The 20,265-nt window shown below is 50.8% G+C and overlaps 1 protein-coding gene across 1 annotated transcript in view; it reads right to left on the bottom strand.

Moving 5' to 3' along the window:
- Positions 1 to 950: 950 nt before the first annotated feature.
- CES1 (carboxylesterase 1) overlaps positions 951 to 20,265 on the bottom strand; it is a 29,504-nt gene continuing 10,189 nt past the window's right edge. Inside the window, exons 5-14 of the mRNA XM_045988409.1 lie at positions 18,191 to 18,344; positions 16,191 to 16,295; positions 15,147 to 15,251; positions 12,649 to 12,687; positions 7,946 to 8,086; positions 6,694 to 6,774; positions 6,272 to 6,419; positions 2,542 to 2,673; positions 1,543 to 1,615; positions 951 to 1,282 (exon numbers count right to left, since the gene is read on the bottom strand). Coding sequence (XP_045844365.1) covers positions 1,099 to 1,282; positions 1,543 to 1,615; positions 2,542 to 2,673; positions 6,272 to 6,419; positions 6,694 to 6,774; positions 7,946 to 8,086; positions 12,649 to 12,687; positions 15,147 to 15,251; positions 16,191 to 16,295; positions 18,191 to 18,344 — 1,162 coding nt within the window. The 3' untranslated portion in view covers positions 951 to 1,098. The remainder of the gene's footprint in view (positions 1,283 to 1,542; positions 1,616 to 2,541; positions 2,674 to 6,271; positions 6,420 to 6,693; positions 6,775 to 7,945; positions 8,087 to 12,648; positions 12,688 to 15,146; positions 15,252 to 16,190; positions 16,296 to 18,190; positions 18,345 to 20,265) is intronic.

The raw sequence follows: 20,265 nt of genomic DNA, 5'->3' as shown, positions 1-20,265 counted from the left end.
TACTTGGTCCTTCCTTGGGACTTGGTCCTTGGCCACTTCCTTGCTGAGTTTTCCTGGGCCCCATGTTAACATTCATGAGGTTGATAGCAAGTGATTCATGAGGTTGATAGCAACCTCAAAGTGCGGCTGTGAAGATGATATGAATAGGAAAAGTACTTTATTATGAAGACACATAGAAAATATTCGGTAACTTTTAGTTACTGTTCTTCTTATAGGACTCAAAGGTATAATCAACGGATCACTGAAGGCCGATGAGCACTTTGACCTTGTAAAGTTCCATCTGACCACCATGTATCAGTCTGTCCATCTAGTCTCATCACCTGCGAAGGCCTACATTTTTTGCAAATCTCCAGGAACCTAGCAACACTCCTTTCTTCCCTTGCTTATGCATTCCACCATCCGTCCATATTCAGCACACACACTGTGCAGGGCCCCGGAGTCCCAGAGACCTATAGAAAGGGTCCCCGCCTTCAGGAACTTATGGACCAGACCGGTAGTTCTCAATGCTGACTACATATCAGCTAAACATAAGGAGTTTTTAAAAAATCCTGATGCCCAGGCTACAGAAAGGACCCAGTCAAGTTGCTCGGAAGAAATGGCCTCAGGGAAGGGCCCAGCAGGCTGCTGTGTCCTTTGAAGAAAAGCTCTGGGCCCAGGGAAGAGTCTGTAAGGGCCACATCACAGCAGCCCTGGGGCGCGGCGCCACCTCCGCTCGCGGCCACCTCGAGTGCGCACACAGACGATGCCCCTTCCTGGAGGGGAGGGACAGGGCACTCTGGCCGCCCGCATCCGGTTGTTGGAAGCTGTTGAGGACCAGAGGCAGAGTCCCCCTTGGCAGCTCCCAGGACCAAGTCATCCCCACCAGAGGCCGCTTCCAGACAGTGGCGCCCACCGAGGCTAAGACACCGACTCTGACTTGGTCTCCGAAAGAATTTATTCCCCAGATGGAAGCCCACAGTTCCCCCTCCCCGACCTCCACCCTCCTCCACCAGACAATCCCTAGCCTCCATGGTAAGATTCGTCTTTGGCTCATTAACACCTTCTGTAGAATACCCCGGTCTGGGCTCCCTGGGCCCGAAGGCCAGGCAGGTCTCTCATTCACAGCTCCACGTGCTCTGTGTGAGGTGGCATTTCTGCCGCCCCCTTGGCCAGGAGCTCAGTCCAGAAAGCCACTTCCTCGTCCTTCAGCTTCTGGAGGGGCTGAGTGGTGACTCCAATCTGCAGGTACCCTTCCTTCTGGTCGTAAGCTGGCCAGGTGGGTAGCCCCTTCCCATTGGGGTTCCTGGGAACAGAATCAAGTGAGAATTACCCAAAGCTACCGTGGGGTCCCCCAACAACACTGTGAGATCTGCAAGGCCTCTTGGTTTCATTTCTGCCAGGAGGCTCATTCACCCCCAGAGGCAGGGGGCTCACCAAATCCTAGGCAGCCTGTCCGCTCTCAGAGAACTCTCATTGTCACGGTCATAGGGCTGGGAGCTACCTGTCCCAGCCAACATGTCCGGCCCGCCCCCAGCCCTGCTCCATCTCTGTCACCCAGCTCACCCAGTCCGGGCGAAGTTGGCCCAGTATTTCATCACCATCTTGCTGAGCCCGATCTCCTCTTCGGAGGCACCACCTGTGCAGAGGAAGAAAAAAAGGCCACGGTCAACAGCCCTGGACCGCTTGTGGGAAATTCAGAATCCGGGTCCTTACCCCAGGCCTACAGCATCAAAATCCGCAGTGCAAGAAGATGTGGGTAATTTGTGTGCAATTAAGCCTGGGGGATCCTGATAGAGGATGCAGGGGAGGGCTGTGGTCCGTCTGTCAGCTGGCCACCTTTGTCAACGATGCCTGTATATCCTGCCCCCCCAGCTGTCGCGGGCCCAGCGCCACACCCAGGGGGGCCTCTACAGCAGCCCCACCTCAGGACTGTGCTCCCTGGGGTCTTTGCTCGGTCTCCTTCACCCTCCCACATTTGCACAAAATCTGAAAAGTAACCCAAGTAGTTAATGCCCAGAGGTACTGGTGTGTCACAAACAGCCCTGAGGCGGGTCGCATGCACGTCATCTGTCACTGCTAGTTAGGACACTGGGGATATTGGCAAGAGGTCGTCTCTAAAGTATTGTATTATTAAGCATATTAAGTTTAGAGACATGAGTTTTAGGTAGATACACAGTTGAATGGACAGACACACAGACGTACATTAGCCCTGATTCAAGGTCACCAGCCATTCTGACCTTGTTCTCACTCACATTCTGATATGCTCTGGTGAGTGGTGGCATTCTGGCCCTTGGGTAGGGCCCTGTAGGTGACCCACCAGGTGTCTTACGGACAGCCAGGTCCCAATTCTCAGAGACACTACCAATGGGGGCACAAGGCTACACCTTCTCCATTGTCTATTCTGTAGTCAGAGAAAGGTTGGTAATCTCTGGAGCTCAGCCCTACTCTGGTGTATTTGGGTAAGAACAAGAGAGAAAGGGGAACCTGCCCAAGGCCACCCCAAACTGAGGCTCCAACCCGGATCTTCTAACTATAAGTCTGTAGTCACCAAAAGACCATCACCTTTCAAAAATGGGGCCCCGAAGACGGAGAAGAGCTCATCCCCGTGGTCCCCTACCACCGTCTTGGGTTTCATGTCTGATGAGAAGCTTGGATGATACTGGAACTCGTACATGTAGGTGGGGGCTCCGGCATCTGGGGAGAGATGATGTCACACACAGGTCATTTTACCAGACGTCCACCTGGGTGGTGCCGAGGTCTCCAGGGGCCCTGAGCGCTCAGGGACCAGGAGGGCCACCCGGATCCGGGGTACAAACACCAGCAACATTAATAGCAACTGCCCAGTGTCAGGGCCGGCTATGCACTGGACCCAGTGTGGACCTGCAGAAAACCCCCGGACCTTTGGGAAAGGTCTGTATTCACTTGAAGACACACCGTCGGTGGAGGCGAAAGTGGTTTTGAGCCAGGTATTGAGTGACTCAGTGAGCTCAGGTTGAATGAGCGGCTGTTGGACCCAGGGGGTGTAGACTCATTCAGAAGGACCATTGCTGCAGGGGCCCGGGGTCAATCCACACAGACGCTGCCGTCTACGCACAACATCTGTGCAGGAACCGCTGACTCCGACCATTCCACTGCAGACAGCCCAGGTCTGATTCCTTCGCGGGCCCTCTGCGGCCCAACAGGGACCTTCTATCCTGCCCAGTTTGGACAGTTTGCAGTGTTTTCCTCACCTAAGTTCTAGGGAGGAGTGACACGAATCTGAGGTTGCGTTTAAGTATCTGCCAGCTCCGATATTTAAGTACGAACACGGGGAAAGGGCAGTCTGTCTCTTGCATCTCAAGAATCCAAAACCCCAGCATTTTCTATTTCTCTATCACCTATCTTGCTTCCTGACAGCAGAGAAGGGGGTGGCAGCAGAGAGAAGGGGGTCCCCGCTCTCGGAATCCTCTCTCTGAGCCCACAGAGGGGGTCAGCTTTCCTGAAGACGGCTTCACCCAGAGTCGTTTCACGCGCTCCTTCCGGACTGGGTTGGGAGCCGCCACCCCGGGGAGCTCAGCGTTGCGCACACCCTAACACCCACAACGGACTGACTCTGATGGGGGAACGGCCAAGCCCCCGGTGGAGCTGGAGGAGACATCGCACAGCGTTTCCCTCCTTGCGTACAAGAACTAACTTGGGAAGTGCAGAAACAACGGATGAACAAAAAGATCACTTACGATGCCACCACTCGAAGACACACGTGTTCGTATTCTAGCATATATCCCTTCCATGAATATAAAAATGGGATGATGTTGTAGATGTCATTTTGAAATAGATGATAATCATTTCTCCATATCATTAAATATTTGTCCAAAAAATGACTTAACCATATACGCCATCCCCACATGAGGACGTAGAATAATTTATTGAGTTACCTCTCTCACCCCCATCAAGGTGCCCTTGGTTTAGCAAGAGGTCCTGTCTGGAAGAAGCAACCGTCAATGGGTCTGAAATCTGCCTGTTAGCAGCTGCTTCAAGGTCAAGCAGAACTCACCGAGAGAAGGGGCTGTCACTTTGCCCCTTAAGACCTTTCGCGAAGGAGAGAACTTCTTTGGGAAGTGCATTGCACTAAAGATAATTCTCCTTTTCCTTTCTTTCTTTCTTTCTCTCTCTCTCTCTTTTTTTTTTTTTTTTTTTTTAGCTTTCTGCCTAAAACCACAGAGATGTATAAAATTCCTACAAGCACAGGTGTCTAAAGGAAAGTGGGGGCACAGGTTAGGATAACAGGAAAATAGGAGAGGCAGAGAGGTACACCATTGCAAACATGGGGATGGTCTGTCTTTCTTTCTTTCTTTTTTTTTTTTTTTTGGCAAGGAAAAGCTTATGACATTAGCAGCATTATCTTTACTTTTAAATCCGAGTTTCCTAAGTGAGAGAATTAAGAAATCCCACTCATACAGTGGAAAGAAATTTCACAACATGTATCAAGAATTTTAAAATGCTCTTAGGGCCCTGCCTGGGAATTTCACTTCTAGCAACCAATCCTCAGAAAACTTTTAGAGACTTGACTGAAGATTTATGCACATAAGGGCTAAGCATGAAGACTTTTCACGGAACCAAGGCTTACAATATAGCGTTTATGAACGCTATTGATATACCGAACACGTGATTCTTGAAGACATGATACAACATTAATTTCTAAGTTATATGTTAGACATGGAAAGATTATTCAAAAACTATATCAAAAATTTAGAGCAGATGTTTCTTGGTGGAGGAATTCAGAGTAGTATCGAATTCCATCTTCACGTGTTCCCACATAATACCCCAGTGCAGGATATTAACTTTATATTCCGAGAAGTTCTTTCAAAGAGAGAGTGGGATAAATACAGAATGAAGACTATCATCGGTGAAATCTGTGCAGTCCCGGGAAAAGGCTCTGAAGTCAAAGTCAGAGGATACTAGATTCTGATTAAAAAAACACAAGTCCGAGTAGGGCTAGGACCGGCAGACAAAGCAGAATAAGATATCATGAATCACACACGCATCCAGAGGCAAGACCAAGTTTATGAAAGAGCAAATTTGACCCCCGGTGGCCCCTGGCTGACGAGTTCATCGGGACCCTTGGGAGGAGGAAGGAGCACCTGTACTCACTATACTGAGGGCTTGGGAACAGAACAGGTCAGCTCAGCTGCTTTTTCTCACGCCTAGAAAGTCCTGAACTTTAAAACCCTCCCAGCATGGTTAGAGAAGAGAGGTCTGTACCAAGAACCATTTCCTGGCCTGCAGACCAGGTGAAGGAGGGGTCCTGTGAGGACCTCAGAAAGATGCTCCGAAGGGATGCACCTTCTCTAGATGAGCTTATCCAGCCTTGACCTCAGACTCCACCTGCACAGCCTGGGATCACTGTTGGATAGGCCTGTGGTAGACGCACCACACACCAGGATGGACAGAAGCCATCGGTAGAAGGGACACTCTCTAGAACACCTGCCTCCACACCTCCCACTGCTCGCTTCTTTTGTTTTTTTGTTTTTTGGTTTGGGGTTTGGGTTTTTTGGTCTTGGACCGGACTGATTTTATGCTTGGCTTCAGTCTACCCCCAGCTCCACGAGCTAACAAACTGGTTTGCCCCAGCTCTGATCTTGGAAACCTTCCATAAGACGTATCTTCTAAGACTTGCCCTCTGGCCTCACAGACCACAGTAACATCGGGGGAGGAGCCCCTGTGGTAGATGCTGCTGGTCCCTCATCGCCTCCCCCAGCTTCTGGGTGCACCGGCCGGACTTCCACCTCTGGCATCCGAAGCTCCTTGTCTGAAGGCTTTGGCCACCAAGTGACCATTCTGCCCATGTGTGTGGCAAGTCAGAGCTCCTGGAAATTAAAAGCCCCTTGGGAACAGGCTTCAACCCATGACTCCCACGAGTGGGAGGCTAAATACCCTTGCCAGTCGCACAGAATCACCCTGAGACATGACCGGGGACATGAGATGACCAGCTCCAGGTGTCCACAGTGCCCACCCGCTTCCTCTGCAGCTCCAGTGGCTTCCTTCTCCTTTCGGTGCCACTTCTCCGCTGCTCTACCGGTGTGTTCTGGGATCCCATCCCTAACAAGCTATTCGCATTCAAGTCCTCCTCTCAGAATTGCCTTCTGGCGGACCTAAAGTGAGACGGTGTCTCTATCCCAGGCCATATGGGATCGATCCTGGAAGCTTGACCCTTGGTGGCTTCCACATCTCTGTCTATGCTGAGAAGTGGGCAGGACAAACAGAGAAGCCGGTGGGGTCGGTGTCTCTCTCCTGTCCAATCTCTGGGACTTACCTCTGTGATGACGGGCCATGATCACAGATGGGACACCAAATACCAAATCTGCTATCATGTCCAAGAACAGATCCTTCTTTTGGGCGGGGTCGTCCGTCCCTCCTAAATACTTCTCAGTGGCCAGTGGAGTCAGTTCCTCAGGGACCCCCTGAAATGGAGCAGAAGTAAAAGTGACCCCTGCCGTCTTCCCCGCCGGGAAATGACGCAGCTTCTAGAGCCCAGGGTGGCGTGTGAGAATGGTGACTCTCTCCAGCCCTGTGCAACCACCCCCGCTGTGTGCTGATGGGGGGAAGGGCAGAAAAGTGGGGCCAGAACCCTCCATCTCTGGGCTTCACCCTGCCATTTAGTTGCTCAGCAATTTGGGGCCAGTCTCTGTCCCTCTTAGGGTTTCAGCCAGTTCCCGTGGCTCCCTGGCCTCTTACAGCGATGGAGTAGGACTTCCACAAGAGTGATGCAGCCGTCTTCTGGTCCAGCTTTCCCTCGGAGAGTGGGTAACCCATCATCTGTTAGAACAACAGTGACACACGTGTGATGCATCGACAACTAGCAGAAAGCACCAACCTTACCAACCAACCGGACCGATGCAGGCTGAAGGTCACTTTGTCATGACTTAGACAAGCATGGGTCCTTGATGCATTGGGCAAAATCAATGAAACAAATGGGCTTATTTTAACCAGAAACTCAAGCCGTGCAAAAGGATACAGTCAATGTAGAGAGAAGTTGTCTCAGGCCTTTGCAGTGTGTGTGTGTGTGTGTGTGTGTGTGTGTGTTTCAGGCAAGAATCCCTACCCTGGACAAGGCGACACCCAGGAAAAAGGTTTAAGCCTGGCTACTGTTGAAGTAGAGGGCAAAGGACACAGACCCGACAGGTACTCCTGCCTGTCTCAGATGGCCCAGGAAGGCCCAGATCCTGCCATTATAGCTTTGGTCCGTCAGTGACCTCTGCAATTCCGTGAAGTGAGAACGGCAGGACTGTGACAAAACACCCCACCCAAGCCTCCACATGAAGGGACTTGACCAAACGACAGCTTGGCTGCCGGAAGCGTAAGGCCTTGTGCCTAGGATGGATGGGGAGGATGTCCCAGTGCCCTTTAAAATGCTTGCCTGAGAAAGCGCCTGGGACCAGGGGAATTTACTGTTTGTTCGGACCAAATCCTGGCAATAGCTTGATAGGTCCCCGAGCCCCCTACCTTAGAGAGCATGCAATCCCTAATCCTTCTCCCCCTCTGAGATGTAATCTACCACCCAAACCGTTTCCTCCAGGACCTGAGAGCCACTCCTTGAAATGCAGACATTCAGCCAGGAAGCCTCCTTCCTCTCCCAGGTTCTGTGGGAGCAGGGAGGCCTGACTCTGGGGTTGCCGTGCCATACCCTGTCCCACCACCCCCTGTGACAGAGCCAGAAATGTGTCTTCCTGGAGATCATCCTCGCAGGCCCTCCTGGCACCCACATGTCAGGGTTCTTAGATCGGAAGACAATAGAGAGTGTGGGGACAGAGGTCCCCAGGTGACACTTGGGCCATCTTAGAGAAGCTCCCCTTGGAAATGTCAACTTGTGTGAAGGGGACAGCTGCTCTGGATTCAGGGGTGCTCTGGGGAAGGAGGAGCCCTGCAAGCAGAGATGAGGGGGTGACGCAATGGGTGCGGGAGAATGGAGGGGACCCCACATTCTCACCATTGGAAGAAGCCAGCCAAACTCATGCTTGTTGATTCCGATGATGTAGGGGACAGAGTTGAATTTCTTTTCAGCCAGAATCTCTTCAGGCATCTTTGGCAGCAGCACGCCATCAACGACCGTGGTCAGGAAGGGATGGCTCTGGGGAGGAGGGCATCATGGTGTCTGAGCTTCCCCTCTAGGGGCCACACCCATGTCCCTCTCTCCACAGTCTGAGCTGGAAGCCAACACCCCAGACCTGCATAACCACAAGTGGTGGCCACAGAACTCTAGTTCCCGAACAAAGGGAGCCAAGTGCACGTGACCCCAGAGGGCAGAACGTTGACTCAGGAACTAGCAGCGGTAAGGTGATGGGGGCAAAACTCACTCAAATTGAAATACACAGGGATGTCTGGATGGCTCAGTCCATTAGGCATTGGACTCCTGATTTCAGCTCAGTTCATGATCTCAGGGTGACGAGATCAAGCCCTGCATTGGGCTCTGCACTGGGCATGGAGCTTGCTTAAGATTCTCTCTCTCTCCCTCTCCTTCTGCCCCTCCCCACCACCTCCTTCCTTGTGTGCTCCCTCTCTAAAAAAAAAAAAAAAATGTATACGTATATGCATATCTTCATATGTACATATTTTTAAAGATTTTATTTATTTATTTGACAGAGCACACAAGCAGGGGGAGCAGCAGAGGGAGAGAGAGAGAGAGAAGCAGACTCCCCATGGAGCAGGGAGCCTGATGCGGGGCTCAATCCCAGGACCCTGGATCATGACTTGAGCCAAAGGCAGATACTTAACAGAGTGAGCTACCCAGGTGCCCCTATTTCCAGATATTTATATACATATAAGTATACATTAAATTAAATATAAATGTATTAAATTTATAAATATATAAAATATATAATTATATATATACATTTTAGTATTGAAATTTATAAACATATACATTTTATATGATTTTAATATAAAAACATAAAATATATATATGTACATATTTCTATATCTCAATTTGAAGTACATGTTTGCCTATATGACCTCTGTATCTACAGTCAGCTCTGGTGTCCATACTAGTTCATTTCTATAAAAGCCACCGTGAACTCTGAACTAGCGGGTGCTGAGCCACGGCTCCTGGGGGACATACAACGTCAGGTTCCTGCAAGCACCTGGTCACGTTTTTGTCAATCCTGTTTTATGCGTGTTTAAAGACACCTGATGTAACATGCATTGCTCACAAACAATGAATTCTGTGCAGTGTTTATTCGTAAGACACCAGCTGAGAAGGGCTCACCGTCTTCCTGGGCCCGGGGTAACGTGCCTGGAGCTTCTTGACCTTCAGCCTTGCGACCGTGTTATCTGTGATCTGCTGTCATCTCACAAACCCCAAGTGCAGCCGATCTCCTGCAGCTTCCTCACACACTGGGTGTTACTCTAGCCCTTGCCCGAGAGGCCTCAGCCTGGCAAGTTGCCCCTTCTTTTTCCTGCCGGGCGGCCTCACTGATCCATTACCACTGAGCTCACGGCCCACAGCCCTGTGAGCCACCCTGAATAAGGCTGATCTAACACTCGACTTTTCTCCACGAGGCACACCACAGCCTTGTTGCCCTTTGGAGCAGGGAACAGCACCTCAGCGCTGTGCCCACGGGCCATCTTCAACAGTGAAACCATCAAGAGAAAGCACAAAAGCGTGGAAAATGGGGCCCGATGTAGACCGTGAAAAGAACACGAGTTAACAGTGTGAGACGGGAGGCAACAGAGGGTAGCCGTGTTTGATCTCAGTCAAGAGTCTACACATAGTCACTCAAGCTTTTCGTCACTCCCTGCGTGTCCGTGAATGATGGCAAAAATGCCACAAGCATTGATTTTGGGGTTACACGTACATTTGAGAGAGCCGATGAACTCACCAGTACGGAATTCACCATCAACAAGGATTGACTCTACTTAGGGGTCTCTATTTAAACAGAAGCTGCTACTGGGCATGCCTGGGGCTCAGCGGGTTAAGTGTCTGACTCTCAATTTCAGCTCAAGCCAATTAGGTCCTGGGATTGAGCCCCAAAGTCAGGCTCCACAGTCAGCATGGAATCCACTTGTCCTTCTCCCTCTGCTCCTCCCCCGTCCTTGCTCTCTCTCTTTCTATCTCTAAGATAAATAAATAAATAAATAAATAAATAAATAAATGCAATCTTTAGACATAACCTGCTACTGATTAACAGTTCGCATCAAGGAGGTAGTGAGCTCCCCATCACTCATGAATAAAAGCATCAGGGATAGGCTCGCCTTACACTGATAAAGTCCTCATTTTCGATGAAAATTACTCACATGGGGCCAGAGTCAGTGGCCCCTGATTCCCATGACAGTGTCTGGGACACGGGCTCTGGGTGTGGTTACACTGCGTTCTGGGCCACGGGCATAGTTATTAAGAGCGTGGGTTCAGGAGCCGCACTGTCTGGACTCGAATCCTGGTTCTGCCACCGACTAGCTGGCAATTTGGGACACTTATTTCACCTGTTTGTGCTTCAGTTTCATCATCTGTAAGGTGGGTTGTTATGGGGATGAAGAGCCTGGATCCATGGAGAACGCTCAGCCCAGTACCTGGGCCCCGGAGGTCGCCCCGTGCACATCAGATAGGACCCGTGGGCCGTGCTGCCCAGCCCTCACTTAGATGCCAACTCCACGAGCCATGTTTCCCGCTCCATACACCATGTGCCTTATTTCCCACCACCAGATGGCAGGTAGAACCCTACGACATCCAGGCTTTGAGCCCCTATGGCTCCAGGGACCTGCGTCTGCTCTGTGAGGGCCAATGATGGCCATTTCTGGGGGGAAATGGCCACAGGGGAAGCTCTGTCAAGAGAATCTGACTTGGACGGACAAGGGCCCGAAGCCTCCTCTGGTCTGGGCATGGCCTAGGGGGAGCAGGTGGTGCGGGACATTTTCTGCACGATGCCCGGCACACAGCAGCCGCACGGTTGGGCTCTGAAGGAATGACTCCATGGGGGCGAGGGCACTGGTCTTGTAAGGAAGACCAGCCTTTCGAGGAGGTGACGTGCCCTGACCTATGTTTACAAGGGTCAGTCTAGCAGCATCGTGGGGCAAGGATGGGGAGGAGAAGAGAGTCCAACTGCAGAAGCGAGACCACGGGCCCCGAGCTGACCCAGTGGGGCTGACTGGTACTCATGAGACCCAGAGCAACACCACAGCTTCCTTCCACAGTGCTCGCAAGGGGCTGCCCTTGGGGGCGGGGGTGTCTCAGGCACTACCAGGCTGAAGTCAAAACCCCGGGGACATGCTCCATCCTCCCCTTTCTCTTCCGCCCCTCATCCTGTCCATTAGCAAACTCCCTCAGCCATGACTTCAAAATTACCCAGATTCTGGCCCCGTCTCACCATCCCCACTGCTATTCGCCCAGCAGAGGCTGCCACGGGCCTGGGCCTGTCTGCCACAGCTCAGGGCTGGTCTCCCTGGGGCTACCCTACCCTTCCCTACCTCCAATCTCATGCAGCAATCAAAAGCCCTTTTGTAAACCCATGGTCAACTCCCTCCTCTGTTCAAAACCCTCCGAAGACTCCCCATCTCACTTGAAATCAAACTCTGAGTCCTTTAAAGAGACTACCCATACCTCTCTTTCCTTTTTGGTCCCAAGTCTGTTCTCTCCCCCAACTCCCTCCACACCAGCCACAATGACCTCCTGCCACAGGACTTTTGCAACTGCTGTTCCCTCTACCTGGGACACTTTTCCTCCAGTTTTCCTGACAGCTGCCTTCCTCCCCACCTCCAGAACTTGGTCCCAGTGTCACCTTCTTGTTGAGCCATTTCCTGACCCTACTATGCAAATCCAAACCACCGCAAACCCTATCCCCATTCCTTTCTCTTTCACCGCAGCAAGGACCATCACCAAACACACAGCATATCTTGTTTGTTACTGTACCTTCCTTTCACTCCAAGAGGGCAGGGCATTATCTTTGTTTTGCCTATTTTGTTGCTATTTCCCCAGCTCCTGAATCAGGTCCCCACACAGTAGGTGCTAATGAAATCTTTGCGGAATGAATCTCAGTGAATCCTCATGACGACGCCCTTTAAGGTAGATGCCAGTATCCCCAGGACAGAGCAGAGAGCACAGAACTGTGAGGTGTGGCAGAGATAATGTCTCAGAATCTGACAAGGTGCTGGAAGGCACGAGGGGAGGAGGAAGGAGACAGGGAGGTTTCTGGGGTTCCGGGTATGGCTGGGGGGTGGTGTCCTCAGGACTGAGATTCTCAGCCCTTTCCAGAGGGCCCTCCAAATCGTGTAGCTTGCACAGCTCCTCAACCTGCAGTCTCCCAGGAAAGTCCTAGGCTCCTCAGGGAAGGTTCCTGAAGAAACTCCTCATCAGCTTTCACCCACCACCCCATAGTGGAAGTTCCTAGTCCAGTCCTTTCCTGAGGGACTTTTTTGGGAGTGGGAAATGTAAACAAGAAGTAGGGGGTAGGCTGGACCCAGGGGACACAGAGTTGATAACTGGAAGCCCTGGGCTGGGAGTCAAGAGAACCCATTCCAGTCTCACATCTGGTCGCCCTGGCTGTGTTATCCCAGCAAGTGGCCAGCCCTCTCTGGGCCTCAGTATAGTAAACACAAGGAGTCGCCATGAGCCCCAACAGAAGATTTTTTTCATTCATATTTAACTGGAGCTTAAACATGTCAAGACTTAAAACCTGTAATCAAGAAACCCAATGTCCTTACCTCTCTGGGGTCTCCAAACATATCAAGGGTGAAAAATTTCTGTGAAGACAAAGGGAGAGGCTGTGTGTGAGAAGGCTTCCCGGGACAAAAGCCAATCTTTGTGAGCGGAGTGCCAAAGGTGTCAGGTTCTCCCTCTCGGTGCCACCCCGGCTGGGCCAAGAGGAAGTGGGCAGGATACTGGCTCCCCTGGGCAGGGGCACAGGCGGAGGTGTGGGACGGGGGTGGGGGTGCTGGAGAAGCCTTCTGTCAGCTGTTCCTGCCCGTGCTGTCCTCCATCCGTTTCCCCTTCTTGTCCCCCTGGGCGACACTAGTCATCCTTTGGGGCACCTCCCTTTCCCCCAGTCTCACTCACAAATCCAGGCATCTATATGTGACCTGTGGTGCCCCATCTCCCTGACCACAGGGATTTAGTTCAGGTATTAGCATACTCCCACATCAATCCAATAGACTTTACCCCAAAATTTTTGCTGCAATGATTGTGAGCAGTGTCTAAACAGGTAGGAGGTAAGTCTAGATGCTGTCATGGACTTTACCTTCCCTAGGGAACAAATTTGCCTAAGAGCAAAGCCAACACTGAGAGAGAGAGAAAAAAAAAAAAGCCGAGGAATGGAGCAGATATATTCTTAAGAATATCATATGTGCACCTGGCTCCAGCCATGCCTAAAACCATGTTCTCCTGAACCATAGTTTTGTTTTCAGTTAGTTACCTAAAGATTTTGTTACATTTATTTTTCCACTCAAGGTACTTTGAGATGAGTTTCCTCATCCTGCATCAGTGAGTCCTGACGTAGACAAGCTCACTGAAACTCACCCTATCCCATGGTTCTGTTATACATCAGCTAAAGAGTGCATTGATTGTAACATTGCACTGTAGTTACTAGGTCTGGCCAGTATGCATCCAAGGACCAGTCAGGCACTCCTTGTTATGGGTTATGGCCCTAAGTCCTCTAGGTTTCCTCAATATCACCAACTCTTCTAAGCTGGTCCTCTTAAGCCAATGGAGAATTGCTGAAATAAACCTGCCTCTTTCAGGAATCAGACGTGGTTGTGTTTTCATTCTTGGCATGCACTGCTCACCTTATTTGAGCCCGAGAAAACAAGATCCAAGCCCAAGTCCACATTGGAATCCAACCAGGAAACAGAGCAGAGGCTAATGCCAGAGGCCTGGCCCCAGGGTCCAGGAGTCTCTCCAGGAGCCAAGGCCCCAACAGAGTGTCCAGGGGCTTCAGGATATGTCTGAGCTCACAGTCACACCCCTCCCCCACAGAAGGAAAAGTTCCCATTGGGCCTTCCTGCTGTATTCTCTGGGTGTCCTTGTGATGACACACTGTCATAGCCATCCATCAGTCCTTAAATGTTGCCTCCTCTAGGAAGCACCCCTGCTGACTATTATGGGAATTTCCTCTCTCTATACTCCCAACACCCTTAGTCCACGAAGTCTGTGAGTGTGTTCCTCCTTGAATAGTCCCTGTCTGCAGAAATGATATCTGATTAATGTCGGGATGGATGGAGGGATGGAGGGATGAATGGAGGGATGGAGGGATGGATGGAGGGATGGATGGATGGGTGACTGGATGGATGGAGGGATGGATGGATGGATGGCTGGAGGGATGGATGGCTAGATGATGGGTGGAGTTTGTCAATACACAGAGTGTGGATGAACTGGATGGACTGGTAGATAGATGAATAATAACTAGCTGACCGGGTGGTGGATGGATCATTGATTCTGGACGGTTGAATGATGGTGGATGGATCATTGATTCTGGACGGTTGAATGATGGGGTGGAGATATATGGTGGTTGGATGACACCCAGATGATGGAAATGAATGGAAGTTATGGCTGAATAAAAGTTATGGATGGAGGGATATTAAACTGATCAAAGAATACCGATAAACTGGATAGACTGCCAGATGAACAGATGGATAATAAGATGATGAGTGGATTGATGGCTGACTGGCTGGATAGGTGTGTGCATGTATAGTTATTCTAGAACCACAACTGAGGCAGTCTCAGAAAAAGTTAGATAACTGGACCACCACTGGGTTATCACTGAGGTAGTTTCTAAATTAAGCAAGATACATTATGACAATCTTCCTTAGAATCTTTGTTCTTAATATCCCATCCTCAAAATTCAGAGTAGTAGTTCAGTAATTCAGTAATTCAGGTACCTCTGGGACTATGTAATGCTTAATTTCCTTAATATACATTTGGAAATAAGAATGGGAAAATAGTAAGTTTGGGTTGAGGTGAGAGATTATTATACTCTTTGTTCATTGTGTTGGTTCACAACTTCGCAAATGTTTGTGATACTTCATATTAAAAAAGAAAAAAGAAATTCCTATTCAGATCCAGAGGCTGACACTGTTCCCTGCGGGCCAGAAACATTGTCCCAGGCAGTTTTCTAGGGCAGGGGCAAAGGGACCGCCAAAATAATGGAGCCTGGGCCCAAGTGCACAGGGTGGGGGGCTTGTGCGGTCACGAGAGTGGATACACCTACCAACTTCAGCGACGTCTCCAAGAGCTCATCTTCCGTCTTCTGGCGCAAGCAGTGAACAAGGACAGCCGAGGTGGTGGCTTTACATCCAGCAAAGACAGCAATTTGCTGTAGAGATCACAAGCAAGAGCAGAACTCAAGAGCCACGTCCCTTCGCCCCAATCAATAAAGAGGAATTCTACCCCAACCTTCACTTCTAAGAGCAGCAGAGGGGAGCAGAACATACTCTAAACCAGCAGGTGGGAGTCCTACGTCCCAGACGTGCCAATTAAACAAGGTCTGTCTCTGTGACTGTATCTCTGTTCAAATGCGCAAAATGATCTCAGAGCTGAGAGTCGAAAGGGAGGGAGAGCGGGGTGGGGTTTAAGAGCACGGAATCCAGAACCACACTGCCTGTTTGCTGCACATTTCCTTTCAGGAAACCTTCCACGATAACCTCATGCTCACATTAAGATTAAGTCCTCCTTTTGGATTCCCTTACGATATCAGATATCTCTGCTTTACTGCTCTTGTCACTTGAGATTTTATAATCTGTGTGATTATGAAATCATTAATTTGTCTCCTCCAATGGAATGGAAACTTCATGAGGCTACGAGATGTCTGGCTTTATCAAAATTATGTGATGAATGAATGAAATGAATGAATTCCCAGAAATAACCCCAGCCAAGAGGCACTTAAGGCAGGGGTCACTGCAGGCCCACATGCTGTAAGGGGGTTGACCAGAACTCAGACCCTGAGAGAGACCAGAAGCGGTGACAGCCCCCTGCCCACTGTGTGGCCTGGTGCCCCCCCCCACCACCCGCAGCGCACTTTGGGAAGAATGCTCAGGGGACAGTGCACTGCACTGGCAGTTCAGAGTCACGTGTTCAAGTCCCAGTTCTGCTAAAACCGGGAGACTGGCTGAGGTGTCTCCTTGCCCTTCCACTCAACTGCTCTCACTTCCGTGATTCCTTGAGGATGCCTGCTGGATCCCATGGCAAGAAAGGCCCCTGAAGATTCCAGGACAGCAGAGCCAAGGGTGTGGCAGTGGTCCTGCGTGAGACCTACCTGAGCTACTTCCTTCATGTCTTTCCTGACCAGGGCAGACGTGAGGGCCACGCCGCTCTCCGAGATGGCCCGATGGAAAAGGTTCTTGGCCAGGGGAGACAGCACCTGGCAGGACAGTGGACAGGAAGAGAGTTTATGCTCATGGGGAGGGGTTTCAAGAATCACCTCATCCTTAACTCTGGCTTGGACCGTCCCCCTGGAGACCCGGACACCCAGGGAATGTGGCAGGTCCTCACCAGGCCTTGTCCTATTCCCAGGCTGACGCTGGGGCCCGGCTCCTCCAAGAGAAGCTGAGCTAGAGGGCGCCAGCAGCACAGAGCGAGGGAAGCACAGGAAGCGTGGCGCGTGTGCCGACTGTGACAATCAGAGGTCTCAAGACAGGGCGGCAACTGCCAGCTGCCATTTAGACGGAGTTCTGATTCCCCATCTCCACTACTCGGGATTTATCCTTTTTTTTTAATATTTTATTTATTTGACAGAGAGAAATCACAACTAGGCAGAGAGGCAGGCAGAGAGAAAGGAGGAAGCAGGCTCACTGCGGAGCAGATAGCCCGATGTGGGGCTCGATCCCAGAACCCTGGGATCATGACCTGAGCCGAAGGCAGAGGCTTTAACCCACTGAGCCACCCAGGCGCCCCTCTCAGGATTTATCCTAAGAAGAGTGATCACGGAGGTGCACGATGATTTCCGAGAATGCTCATAATGTTTATAATATAAGTGGAAATAACCCAAGGTTCCAATATTATGAGATTGAGGAAATGAAGGATTTTTCATTTTTACTGTGGAATACCATGCAGATCTCTACCACGGAATCTACAACAAAATGATAGTAATGGAAGAGCAATGTTTAGGTAAATGTTTCTGTAATAGGATATGTTAAGAAAGGTTTTTAAAAAAAATCTTAAGACAGGTGGGGTGCCTGGGGGGCTAAGTCATTAAAGCATCTGCCTCCGGCTCAGGTCATGATCCCAGAGTCCTGGGATCGAGTCCCACATCGGGCTCCCCACTCAGCGCGGAGTCTGCTTCTCCCTCTGCTCCTTACCCTGCTGTCAAGCTCTCTGACTCTCCCCCTCTCTCAAATAAATAACATCCTTTTTAAAAAAATCTCAAGACAGGTAGACAGATGACAGATGGATAAATAGATAGCAGTGAGTCATGGGGAAAACACTAGAAAAATTAAGTCTCAAAATGTCTGTGGTGAGCTGCCCTGGGTAATGGGACTATGGAGGACTCTTCGTCTTTGGGCTTATCTGCACTTTTCCTTTTTCTCCACTTGATAAACTATAAAAACTTTTTCCTCTGAGTATTGGACATGGAAACCAATACATACGTTAAAAGCAGTAATAGCACTGATCGTCTGCTCAACAGTGAGGGAGCTGGAGGGAGCTTTCTGGTTTCCAGCATTTCCTCATCTCATTTCCATCTCTGCTGCCCTCAGTGGCTCCCCCAGCCCCACTCCCCACACCAGGCCCCCAGGAGCCCCAGGTGCTCACACCACCACCGCTGTCCCAGGCTTCCCTGTCCCTCCCTCCCAGCCCAGCTCCACATCTCAGTCCTCAGCTGTCCTCACAGGAGGCCCCTGATCTGTTCTTGGTGCTGATGCCCCTTGACTGGCAGATCTGGCTTCCAGCTGAAGAATGACCCTTTGTCCAACTCTTTCTCATAATCTATACCCACCCTACTCGCCAGGAGAAGTGAAGTGAGTCCTAATGCTAAAACGAGTGGGAAGGAGAGAGCGAGCGGGCGAGCATGCACTCAACCATGGTTGAGGAGGAGTATCATTGCTGTAGCTGTGGCTGGAGATTCTCAAGGCCCTAGGATGCTAGCCTGGGCTCTGAGCTTCCTGGGGGCCAAGGAGAGCTCTGCCATTAGCTCTCCACCAACTGACGCTGTGCAGATCGGGTCAGCCCTGAGTCCAGGTCCTGTAAATCCAGCTGCCAACTGGTCCAAAGGCTCCAAGGGGTCCCATCAGCAGCCGTATCAGGGCCAGGAACACTTACAAGAACAGAGACGCTTTCACCTCCTGCTGACTCTCCGAATATGGTTACAGAACCTGGATTCCCTCCAAAGTTGGCAATGTTCTCCTGGACCCAGCGAAGTGCAGCCAACTGGTCCAAGTGACCCCAGTTTCCTCGGCTGTGTTCGTCCCCTGTGCTGTAAGAACGGGGAAGGGGTTGGAGCACAGACCACATGGCAGGGCTGTCACGACCACAGATGGGGCTAGGGGACTCTAGGTGAGCCTTCTAGAAAAAGACCAGCCTTCTACAGCCCTGACACAAGGGTCTTCTTCTGTCTTCCATTCTGGTGGCATTGTTCTGTTGTAGGGTTCTACATTTACTCAATTGGCGTCTATTTACTGAGCATCTACTTTGTGCAAAACACTGTTCTAAGAGCTAGGAATACATCTGAGAACCAAACATGCCAAATCTCTGACTATACAGAGGCTCACACTACAGATTACAAACAAATGGATAAATACAGAAAATAATACCAGGTAGTGAAAGTACTTCCAAGAAAAATAAAGTCGGGTAAGGGAAAAGACTGGGGTCCTATTTCAGATCACAGGACCAAGAAAGCCCTCTTGGAGGTGGTAGTATTTGAATAGAGACCTGAATAAATGAGCACAGGAGCCTTGCAAATACCTGAAGAAGGGAATTCCAGGCTGAAGAAACAGCCAGTGCAAAGGTCCTGTGGTCCAATGGACAAAAGTAAGTGTAGTACAGCAGCTGAAGGACTCTGTGGGCCTTGGTGAGAACTTTGATGTCATTGTTACTAATGTGGGAAGTCATTTCACGCCTATAAAAAAATTCCTTTTATGTCTTAAGTGGTCATTCTGGCTGCTGTGTAGATGAGACCCAGCATCAAAGTAGCAGGTTATAAAAGTAGGTGGTCTTTACAATAATCTGGGAGGCACAAAGGGCTTTGATTAGGGGGCATAAGGGAGGAGGTGAGAAGTGGTAGGATTCTGAATATATTTTAAAGGTGGAACCAAGAGGATTTGCTGACCCTGATGTGACGAGGTGAGAAAAAGGAAGTCAAGGCTGACCGCCAAGTCCATCCTGAGCAGTGGGAAGCAGGTGGGAGGGGTCTGCCAGCAGCCGGCAGGAGGCGCTGTGGGCAAAGTAGGAAAGTTGGGGGAAGGAGCAGTGGGAGTCAAGGGTTAAGTCTGTCCCCCTGGAGGGTGAGGTACCCTTCAGACGTTCAGTGGAGGTGGCAACAGGTGCAAGGTGGTAGTTAATGAGGCACATCTGGGTTTCAAAGGCGAAGCAGGAGCTGAAATAGGGAGCTTGGAACGTGGCTCCTGAGGTCACCCAGGGAACCAGTGGAGGTGGAGAAAGAGATGCACACAGAGGCCAGAAGATCACGTGCGAGGAATCGTGTGGGGCTGCTCCCAAGGTTGGCCCAAAAGCTGTTGCAACACTGGGCATAGGACAAACTGGGAGCAGGAGCCACAGGAAGCACCCATGTAGCATTTTGACCTTAATGGGGAGCAGAGAGACGGACCGCGGGTGGGAGAGAAGAGGTGTCTCCACGAAGGCACCACACCCCGGGACAGGACTCCCTGGGGATAATCCTCCTCCAGCCCGGGGCCGGAGGGGAGGGTCTTTCCTGTGAGAAGTCCACCCCTCTCCCAATCCAGCCCAGCAGTCATCTCAGGGTCAGGGGCCACTGCGGCTGGTGCCCAGGAGGGCTGTCCGCTGGACAGTCTTCAGCTCCAGACACCCAGTTCCTTCACCTGGAAAAACGCACCAAGCTCCTGCCCCGAGGATGCTCTTTCCTTCCCTTCCCGCCACGTTGGATAGGTAAGCCTCTAAGTGCTGCTATAGGCTGTCTCCACAGAGGTGTGCGATGTGCTGGAATAGCACAAGTGAAGAAGACGGGGGCATTTCAGAGGGGGTGATAGGGTTGGGTTGGGCCTTGCAGAATGTATAGGAGTTTGTCAGGTAGAATGGGCATTCCAGGTAGAGGGAAGAGGACCTGCAAAAGCTCCGAAGCAAGTGGCCCAGGGTGGCTGGGGATCTAGAAGGTAAGTAGAGCCCAGTGAGGAAAGGACTTGGGTGCTTTCCTAGGGAAC

This window comes from Meles meles, chromosome 19 (genome assembly GCF_922984935.1).
Source record: "Meles meles chromosome 19, mMelMel3.1 paternal haplotype, whole genome shotgun sequence".
Lineage (NCBI taxonomy): Eukaryota > Metazoa > Chordata > Mammalia > Carnivora > Mustelidae > Meles > Meles meles.
The sequence above is the reverse complement of the archived record's forward strand: the minus strand, read 5'-3'. Positions and strand labels throughout refer to the sequence as shown.